Here is an 11,107-nt window from a genome sequence, read left to right as displayed (position 1 = left end):
TTTATGGCTCATGTTGGTATTTTGATTTATTTTAATTTTTTTGTTTTTTTTTTTTATTTTTTAAGGAAACAATGAACATGAGGTTCCTTCTTTTCAGGGGTTGCAGTATTCATTTTGTTAAGTAATACCTAATAAAAATTGTTCACATTATGAAATTAATTTCTTAAAAAACAAATAAAAATGTGTGGAATAAATTTTTTTTTGTGGTGCGTCTATTATTAAAATGGTGGCAGTATTATATTTCAAGTTGAGTTTAATACTTTCTTTTGTCATTAAATTGTGTTTCTCTTTTTTTTTGTAATAGATTAAATTTTTAATGACTATAACGTCATTGTTAAATAAAAATATAATAAAAATTAACTTAAACAACCTTAATTAGGTATAAAATTATATTTATAAAAAAAAAAGTGTTTGTGATATTTTTTTAGAGGCAGTTAAATTTTCATGGCTTTTAGGACCCACTAACTTAAGAGCAAATAAAGAAAATAATAATAAAATATGAAAGAGTGATAAGATGAGAATGTAAATGTAATTTATTTAATGTCAATACTTTTACAGAAAATCCCGCTAGATTCTAATATTGTAGTAAGTTTAATATTGTAGTAGTTTCGAGAAACTCCAATTGCCTGCATAAAATTGCAAAATTATTGAAAAAATCTCTATACTTTCCGCGATTTTCCAGATTTCAGCAAAAACATTGATCAATTTTAAATGGTACGAGTTTTAGAATTCTTTACGAAGAAAATTTTCTGAGTTTGAAGTCTCGAATTTAAGTTTTCATATTTAAAAAAATTCTTGTAGGTTTACATCTTGGCATTCTTACAGGCACTGTTACCTGTTTAATTAACATTGACTTAAGCAGTTTGTAAAACGACAACTTGACAATTGTCTAAATTTTGTCCTATAAAAAAAATTTTGTAGATTCCTGGGATGGGAATTCTGCGATAATTGAAAAGTTTTCGGATCATTCAAAATTTATCACGACAATGGCCCGTATGGATAAAAAATAGTAGGTAAATACATACTAGCAATAGAAAATTAATAAGTATAAACTAGGTTTGATATGCACAAAATTTGGATAAAAGAGACTATACTTTGCAATTTTTCAAGTAAAAGCATTTAAATTTTTTTATGCATATCGTTCAATGATTTGCCAGGAATTTTTTGATAATTTTCAGACAACTTTTTCATTTTGATTGGTTATTTCGGAATTCGGAATCAGAGATAACCATTATAATTTTTCAGTTTTGTTCTACTTTTTTTTTCTTATTTTGACACCATTTAATTCAGAACAATACTATGTGGAGTAGATAACATTTTTCTCTTCTGATAATGGATGATGTAGGGAAAGTTTAGAATTCATAAAAAAATCGACCTCGAGATAAAATCAAATATGACATTTCGCTGATAGAGAATACTAAATAAGTCGGTCCCGGCAATTCTGTTTTTCTGTATCGATCTGCAGCCTTAACTCCTGAAGTGACTTGCTTAAAATTTGGTAGTTAAGGATTTTTGGAATTTTATTTTTATGTGTTCATTGATATTTCCGTTTTAATGGCACACTAATTTTTTTTTAAATTTTTATGTGTTAAAACTATTTTTTCAATAAACTACTCAAAAACTTTTTAAATTTTGCTTTTCCAAAAATGTATTTTGATTTTAACATAATTTGATATTTATTTTTTAATTGAAACATTCCTGTTTTGTATAAAAAATTTAAGTTATTTTAAGAAAATAAAAAATAACTCAATGACGCATTTTTCTATAAGAAAAAGAAGAAAAAAATCCTCAAAACATGAGTCAAATGTAACGTAACAGTCCGCGTTATGGTCTATATGAGGCAGTAAGAGCCATAGTCTAACTGATTTTTTATGAATTATTATAATTTTTGAGTTATTCGTAGATAAGATTTTTAAAATTACTCATTTCAAAAATCTGATGCATTGAATGTCAGGTTCGGGTTCAAAGCACCAAAAACTACATAATACATCATTGACTGCACACCTAAAGTTAACGTAACATAAAATTAAAAACAATCTAGAAAAAAAAATCAAATCAAAATTTTTGTATTTTAAGTATAAATATTTAAAAATTTAAAATACTAATCTCATACAAACTTTATATTATAAAATTACTGAAATTTAAAATATACCTACAAAAAGTTACAAGCTTTGAGATCGCAGCATTGTACCTACTCATCATGTGTAAGACTCGCCAATATTTCCAATAAAACTTTAAGCCACGCAATTTCAAATGTATTTTTTTTTAATTGAGGTCAGCAATAGAAAAATTTGTATGAAGCATTAGATTTAGTTAATAGAACAAAATATTACGTATACGCCACCGATTCGGTTTGTTGAAAAATTTAAATTAGTAACAAAAATCATTGGTATGGTATAAGATAAGCCTAAAATAACGAAGAAGATGAATTTTTGACTGCTCAAATTTAACAAAGTGCAAAAATATAACACAAACACTTTATAATTTATTTAAAAATAAAATTAAACAAAATAATATTTAACATTAAAATTTAGAACAAATATTTTTTTTTATTTTATATTTTTAAAACTATGAACTTGTTTTTTTTTCAACGATTTAAAATTTTCATTATCGTATCGTATAGGGCACATGTAAAGCTTTAAAACTACATATTTATATTTTATTTTCATTTCTTATAGACTAAATATAATGTATATTTTTAATGCATGAATTTTATATATTTTTTTTGCTTTAATTTTTATTTTTTATAATAAAACAATATCTGAGCATAATTCATTCATTCATTTATACACAAAACATTTACACTTTTTTTTTACATTCATGCTTCAACAATCAGAAAAATCACACAAAACTCAGATTTTAGAGGAAGTTCGTTTGAAATAAATTGAATATGAATAATAATTTTTTTTTTTGTGAAAACTTAAAAAAACTAATATTATAAAATACACACATGATTAAAAATGATGTTAGTCTACATTTACATATATCAAATTATAATAAGAAAAATTTTGGTTTCGTCTCATGTGTTCATACACATGCTATTCGTCAGAGTGATGCTGTCTATTAAACTAATAAAATCCATCAAGATTAAACTATACACGCATTTGACGTCGATGCCATAGCAATATCATCAACGTCACTAGTTCTAGTCATTTTTGTTTTATTTAAACTCGGGGCTAGACATACGCCTGGGCCCTGGACCGAGGCTCTTTGCCCTGCAGCCTTTCCACAAAATTCCTCCAACTGACCATTGTCTTGCCCGAATACAACCAAACACTCGATGTCACACCAACCAACATCGAGCACAAATACTTGACCATGTAAATTTGAAAAATTGGACGAGCTTCTTCGGCACTATTCCTCACCAGTGGGCAGGGTATTGAGAATACTTTGCACATGTCACGATTCCATTGAATCATCCAGTCATCAAAATTGTAGTATTCATAGAACAAGCAACCCAAGAAGCCGAGAGCTGGTAGAATAAACAGACCACTAAAGAAACCAATGCGAAGCATTAATCGTTCTAGTTTATCGGTACGTTTGCCATCAGTCTTCATTACGGTGCGTATGCGGAAGAGTGACACAAATCCGGCAAGTAAAAAAAGTGCTCCGATCGATAGATAAATACAAAGTGGTAGGATCAGGAAGACGCCCAATGAGTGTGTGTCTAGTTGGCCGACAAAACAAACTCCAGATAAGATGTCACCTGCAAAGAAAAAAGAGAGAAAGAAAATTAATGATTTCATTTATTTTACATGATTTTTTTTTTGTAAATGGTTAAGAGTTTCTAAACAAATTGGCGTTTGTATACAAATTTATCTTAATATTTAGTAAATTCTGAAAATGATTTAAAAGTTTTTAAAATGTAATTAATTAATTTATTAAATAATATTTTTTATTCTTTTAAAATTTGAATACAACCATTTTCAAAATGTTCAAAATTTCTATTCGTAAAAACAGTGATAGAGAGCAATTTTGTGGCAATTTATTAATCTAATTAGACCAAAATTGAAACAATTTATAGATCTAAATTAATCTTTTACATTTAACAATGATTATTAGGGTGGGTCAAAAAAATCGAAATTCTTTTTTTTGATTTGGTACTCCGAAAAATCGATTGCTAGACCCCTCTAGAATATACACACCAAATATGAGCTCTTAATATTAATGTGAAGGTCCTCCGCTTCGCAATTTTCCATTTTTACATCAAGCTTCTACTAAAAAAAAATTATTTTTTTTAAATCGACTTTTTAGCAAATTTCTTTACATATTCTTGTAGGAAATTGAACGTTCTACATAAAAGGGACACTTTTTTGTATATCTAACCGTTTAATAGATATTTCAGGTCCAAAAATCGAGAAAATACTTCAAAATTCGTTCTTTGTTCTAAATTTTGTAACAAATTGTAAAATTATAATAATCAAACAATACATATTCTTGTAGAAAATAGATTGTTCCACAAAAAAGGTCTTATTAACTTTTTTCATTAATCTAACCATTCTAAAGATATTCGAGGATAAATTAAAAAAAAATTATAAAAACATTTTTTACTTTTCAAAATTTTCTTATTCACTGCAAATTCATTATTTTCAAATTAACAAGATATATTCTTGTAGGGGCTTAAACGTTGTACAAAAAATTCCTTGGAATCAAATTGATTGCTTTAACCGTTTAAAAGATAATCGTATCCAAATCGCAAAGCATACGAGTCATAAGAAAACTACTGAAATCAGTGGGCATTGGTTTGGATACGAATATCTTCTAAACGGTTAAAGCAATCAATTTAATTCCAAGAAATTTTAAGCCCCTACAAGAATATATCTTGTTAATTTGAAAATAATGAATTTGCAGTGAATAAGAAAATTTTGAAAAGTAAAAAATGTTTTTATAATTTTTTTTAAATTTATCCTCGAATATCTTTAGAATGGTTAGATTAATAAAAAAAGTTAATAAGACCTTTTTTGTGAAACAATCTATTTTCTACAAGAATATGTCTTGCGCGTTTTATTATTATAATTTTTCAATTTGTTACAAAATTAAGAACAAAAATCGAATTTTTAAAGATTTTCTCGATTTTTGGACCTGAAATATCTATTAAAAGTTTAGATTAATGAAAAAAGTGTCCAAGGCCTTTTTTGTAGAACGTTCAATTTCCTACAAGAATATGTAAAGAAATTTGCTAAAAAGTCGATTTAAAAAAAATGATTTTTTTTAGTACCTAGAAGCTTGATGTAAAAATGGAAAATTGCAAAGCGGAGGACCTTCCCATTAATATTAAGAGCTCATATTTGGTGTGTATATTCTAGAAGTGTCTAGCAATCGATTTTTCGGAGTACCAAATCAAAAAAAAAGAATTTCGATTTTTTTGACCCACCCTAATGAGTATCTCACCTAAGAAAAATCTTACATTAAGAGTATATTAGTATATCAATAAATTAGTTACGTAAGCAAAAATTACTAAATGAAGAACCCTTATTTGACTGAACTTATTTGAAAAAAAAAAGTATTTCATAGGGATCCAGTCGATTTTCATAATTTTAAAGGCTGTCAGTAATAAAAAATGCTAAAATGTCAATTCACATACAAAATATATGACTAAATTAGAAATATTTTAAAACTAAAATGCTTAATAAATGAAATACAAGACCATGCTTTCCAATTTTTTCAATTTTCAAAAAATTTGGCACAGTAATATTAATTAAATTTTCAATAAAATGCATTATTATTATGGTACTTTTCAAAATTTAACATTATTTTGTAAAGTAAGATTCCAGCTTCTAAAATGCCTGTGTTTTATTTATAAAAATTGGAGTAAAAAATAGACAGTTTTGTACATAATAGTGTTCGATACGAAAAAATGATGTACCTTATTTTTATGTAATGTAAAATCTTTACCGAATTTTTGCCATTTTATCCATAAGCAATCATCATTTTCTTAGCAAACACTTAACACTTATAAAAACAAAAAAATAAAAAAAAAAAAAATGTCTGAAATGTTTACTTATTTTTAATCGTTCAAAAATATTATATTTTTAAATTAAAAGTACAAGCTTATTTGCACAAATTTTAATAAATACCTATCGTTATAGACGGTTTAGGGAAAAGTATTTTTTGTCATTTTTGTAATATGGCAGGTCCCGTTATTTATGGTCCTAAAATTTAAATTTTAGTTTCATCTCAACAGAATTTCACAAAACCAAGTTTTAGAAAATTACTTCTGTAGTTTAGACTAACTTCAAAGATGGATACAGAAAGATAGACAAAATTACGGGATCCAGTTTTTTTTTAATTTTTTTTTTTTTCATGGCAAGTAAAAAATGTGCTCCGCATTACAATGCTTTTAAGGAACATTTCTAGGAGTTTTTTATTTTTAACTTCAGCCAGTTTTTTCTTTTTTATTTTAATAATGTAATTAAGATAGTTAGTTAGTACAGGAAAGACTGGTTTCTCTTCGAAAAGAAAAAAAAAAAAGAAAAAAATAGTTGAAACAAAAATGTATAGCAAAATGTGTTTCAAAACTAAGTTCAGAAAAAATTTTCAATTAATTATTTCCCATCAATTAGGTAAACAAGGTAAACAAAGTTTCTCCAATTCAAAGCTTATTTTACAAATCGTGTTTTATTGGGCTCAAACTAAAAGAACTTATTTTCGCGTGCTCTATTAAGGATCTAACTTCGAAGTACCCCATTATTAATTTTTTTTTTTGACATTTTGACATTTTTATTGAATGATCAAAAAACATCAATTGACAGGGTCACTATGACGTATGTGTAACATTTTTTTTTATAATTTTAGAAATCTTAATAGTTGCTGTAAAGTGAACTTTTAAATACTCTAAGAAATAGTCAAAGTCATAGTTTTTAAAGAGTATGCATAAAGAATAACATCAGTAAATATAAAGCGAAATTGGCCAAATTTTTAAATTACGACGGATTTTGATCGTTTTTTTTTACCAAAAAAAATTTTTTACGTGTAGACCGGAAAAAATTTTCTTCGATTTTCAGTAAACTACGCTTTAAAAACCTAGTTCGATACGAACTTTGTACTCTCTATAATATTTTATTTTTTATTTTTGATCAATGATCGTTTTAGGAAAAGAGACTAGTTGACGCCAATTTTCAAACAATTTAAAATTGCATTGGAATTTAATTTAATTTTAATCTACACAATTTTGTTATTTTTCCTTTAAAGTTTTAAAGTTTTTAACACTCAATTTGATTTTTTTTTAAATATTTATTTGTGGTCTTAAAATTATTTTCGTATTTATAAACAATTTTCTTTATGTTCCCATCAGTTTTTATTTGCCATAAAATAAAATATTTAGTTAAAAATATATCCAAACTCATAAATCCTCTTAGAATATGTAAGTATACTCTTATATTAATTTTTCATCCCCTTTAGCAACAACCTAAATGAATTTGAATGGATTTTCACAGAAGGAAAATTCTATATTTACTTTGGTATAATATTTCCTCTTCTTGAATCTTCTTATTTGATATTCAACGCATCATTAATTTTTTCTTAGACTAACAATTTGGTATATAAGAACATCAATGTTGGTTTTTATGATTATAGGCATCATAAAGATTATCATAATAACATGATTATATAGCTTTCTATATAGAAAAATAAATCTACTCTCGCATAATAATAATAACATTATTTTTAGATGGAATGAAAAAAAAAAAAAAATTGTTGCAAAAATTGATTTAAAAACCTCTTATCTTTCTACTTCTTTCTAATTTTATGGCTCGCGGAAAAAAAAATTGGTAGAATGATTGAATAATATAAATTTTGTTACTTTTTTCAAGTTCATATTTAATTACATTCACCATGAAAGCATAAATTCCAAGACTACTATCGTTTTATTTTGCTGCCATAAGAAAGTTTTAAGAACACTGCAGTGACTTTATTTTTAATTTGAATGAAATATAAGGTGTATTAAACTTGGTTCTAAGCATTTACTGTTACAGAAATTTAATTCTTCTTCTTTATTATGAATATATTTATCAGTTATCAGTTATCAATTATCATTGATCAATTATCAAAAATCACTTATCATTTATCACTCACTTCTAAGGCCTGAGGTTTTTTTTTGAATGAGTATGACGTAATTCTTCTTCTGTATCAATAAATTGTCAAGTTATAACTTATCACTTATCAATTGTTAAAAACCAATTATCACTTATCATATCTTCTAAAGACTGAGGTTTTTTTTAAGTGAGTGAGAACTAAATCTACTTTATTATAAAAATATATTTATGAATTATCACTTATCATTTTATAAATTACCAAAAATCACTTATCAGTTATCAGATCACTTATCATTTATCACTCACTTCTAAGGCCTGAGGTTTTTTTTTTGAATGAGTACCTATGACGTAATTCTTCTTCCGTATCAATAAATTGACAAGTTATAACTTATCACTTATCAATTGCTAAAAACCAATTATCACTTATCATATCTTCTAAAGACTGAGGTTTTTTTTTTAAGTGAGTGAGAACTAATTCTACTTTATTATAAAAATATATTTATGAATTATCACTTATCATTTATAAATTACCAAAAATCACTTATCAGTTATCAGATCACTTATCATTTTTCACTAAATTATAAGGCCTTAGGTTATTTTTTATCTATTTTCAATATATTTTATGAGTTATCACTTATCATTTATCAATTTATCAAACATCACTTATCATTAATCACTTGCTTCTACAGACTAAGGCTTTTAAAGACTGTTGGGGTTAAATGTCAAGGGCTTAATATCGTCTAGGAATACATTCCTTATCCTTAAAGTATCACATAGCGAAAGTTCAACACTATTATGAGTTAAAATTCCTTCAAAAAAATGGGGCTGAACAAAAGAGTTGAAATATTTTTTTTTTCTCCAACTATAATTTTCTCGACTTAATACTCACTTACGAGCCAAAAAATTTAATTATTCTGTCTTCAAGAACTTGAACTTTTGCACAAAATTCCCGCATTGTTTGGTAATTTAAATGTGCTCTTTTGTCAGGGTGGTATTTCGTACTTTCTTTAACGCACAAAATAGAATAATACAACAACAATACCAAAACTTAAATACCATGAGAGGGAAAGGATGTAATGCAAAATGGTAGGACACCTTTTGTCGTTTGTAAAGTACTTAACGACTTAACGGAACACAACAACAAAAAAAGGGTTAAGTCATTTTGCTTGAAATAAATTTAACAAGGCACAAAAAGTCGAGTTTGGTATGTAGAAGGTAGAAATTACTAATACTTAAGAGAAAGTACAAAATACAATAAGAAAACGAAGAAGGTTCTTTTATGAGAAGATTTTCTATATAACGAGCTAGAGTAAGTAGAATGAGGCTGGAAAAGTATTTCATTACATTGCGAGGAACCTTTTAGATGGCTTCTTGAAGTATATTTATATTCTTTTTATATTTTTGTCGCAAGTTCCTTAATGTAGATACATAAGCTTGTTATAGGCAGTTTTATGTAACAAATGAACACGAACAAGAAAAGAAAAAAGGAATGTCCAACAAAAAAAAAATAAAATGTTTAAAAAACGGAATTCTAGTAAATTTACCATTGACAATTGAAGAGAAAAAAGGGGCTAAAAGTTTAAAGGGATTGCCAACGATTGGGATTTAAGGGTCCTTTGTGGTCAGCTTTACTTAAGAATTTGACAGATAAAAGGGACATTTATTTTATTTGTAGACTTTTAGAGTTTTCTCCTTAAGTAGATTTGTTTGAATTTATATTTGAATTGGTTGCTTAGATGATGATGTCCTTTGGTATAAATTGTTCTTTTAATGGTTTTGAGGAGGCTTTATATTTCTGAAGAGGAAAATGGATATTTTAAAGAAGGAGTTTGAGGATTTTTATTGATATTTTTAAACATTTTATCCTCATTTAACCACATTCAGTTATATATTTTGATTTTTCAACAAATATCCTTTTAAAGGATTGGTTTCATCATCTCATTCTTTCCAATATTTTGTATGTCTTCTTTTGTGTGTAGGCCCTTATAATATTGTATTCTATTGGACATTTTACCACAAAATTTATTATACAGCTTGTTATTGTCACACACGTTTTCGTTTAAAAAGAATTAGGTCGTGGGTTGGAAAATTGAACAAAAGAAAATAAATAAATAAAAAAAAGAGATCCAATTCGGGTTTTTCTTTTTTTTTTCATTTTTTATTCTGAATTTATTTTCTTTTATATATCTTTTTGTTATATTTTATATTTTTTCTTCTTCTCGAATTTATCTTACCTACTTTAGGGATTTTGCTTGTCATGTTTGCTACACACAATTTTATTTCAGAAAAGAATAAAAAAAATTGTCAACTAACGTAGGCGAGTTATTATGGCAGTCTCAGTCTAAGCACACATGAGGTTTAAACTGCAAATGGCGGAATATTTTTTTTTTAGTTAGATTCACAGTCCTCCTGCAGTCACATGAATCTTAATAATACAGGAACAATCTGATTGTTGAAGTGAAAATGCATTCTACGAATGTAAATTTAAAAAATTATTCCAGGCTCTGGTTGTGGTGACCATATTTTAATTATGTAAAATGCAGTTGTTATAAATTTTTTTTTTGTAGAAATTGTTTTTGGTACAATTTAATTTTATTTGCAACTTGCTTTTAGAATACAAAAATGAATTTTTAGAAAAAAAAGTTTCAAAATCGTAAAGGTCGTTTTTTAAAGAACCGATTATTTTTAAATGCCTTTTTTTGCCAATTATTAATCAACATCTAAAACCAAAATTTCAAAAAAAAAATCAATGTCCCGTTTTCAAAAAATCGTTTAAAAACAAAAAAATCAAAGTTTTTTTTTAAAATCCAAAAATTATTTTTTCAAAATTTTATTTTTAATTTGAATTTAAACATTATAAATATTTTAACATACGAAAATTCGTTAAAATTGAACCAATCATTTGGGAGATATTTAGAAATAAAAAATAAACCTTTCTATGGGAGGTTTTTTGAAAAAAAAAACTTCTTCCATCAAAAGTTAGACCCTGTTTCAAAACTAATACTTGAATTTTGTATTAAAATCGTAGGAGCCATTTTTGGGAATATTTAATTTTTCCAAAATTATTTCCCCTC

At 26.1% G+C, this 11,107-nt stretch overlaps 1 protein-coding gene across 1 annotated transcript in view; it reads right to left on the bottom strand.

Annotated features, from left to right (window-relative positions):
- Positions 1 to 2,393: 2,393 nt before the first annotated feature.
- Positions 2,394 to 11,107, bottom strand: part of LOC129920138 (frizzled) — a 188,946-nt gene continuing 180,232 nt past the window's right edge. The window contains exon 5 of the mRNA XM_056001350.1: positions 2,394 to 3,706. Within this exon, the coding sequence (XP_055857325.1) occupies positions 3,177 to 3,706 (530 nt within the window). The 3' untranslated portion in view covers positions 2,394 to 3,176. The remainder of the gene's footprint in view (positions 3,707 to 11,107) is intronic.

Source organism: Episyrphus balteatus, chromosome 4 (assembly GCF_945859705.1).
Source record: "Episyrphus balteatus chromosome 4, idEpiBalt1.1, whole genome shotgun sequence".
Taxonomy (NCBI): domain Eukaryota; kingdom Metazoa; phylum Arthropoda; class Insecta; order Diptera; family Syrphidae; genus Episyrphus; species Episyrphus balteatus.
Note: the sequence above shows the minus strand (reverse complement) of the source record. Positions and strands in the feature narration are given on the sequence as shown.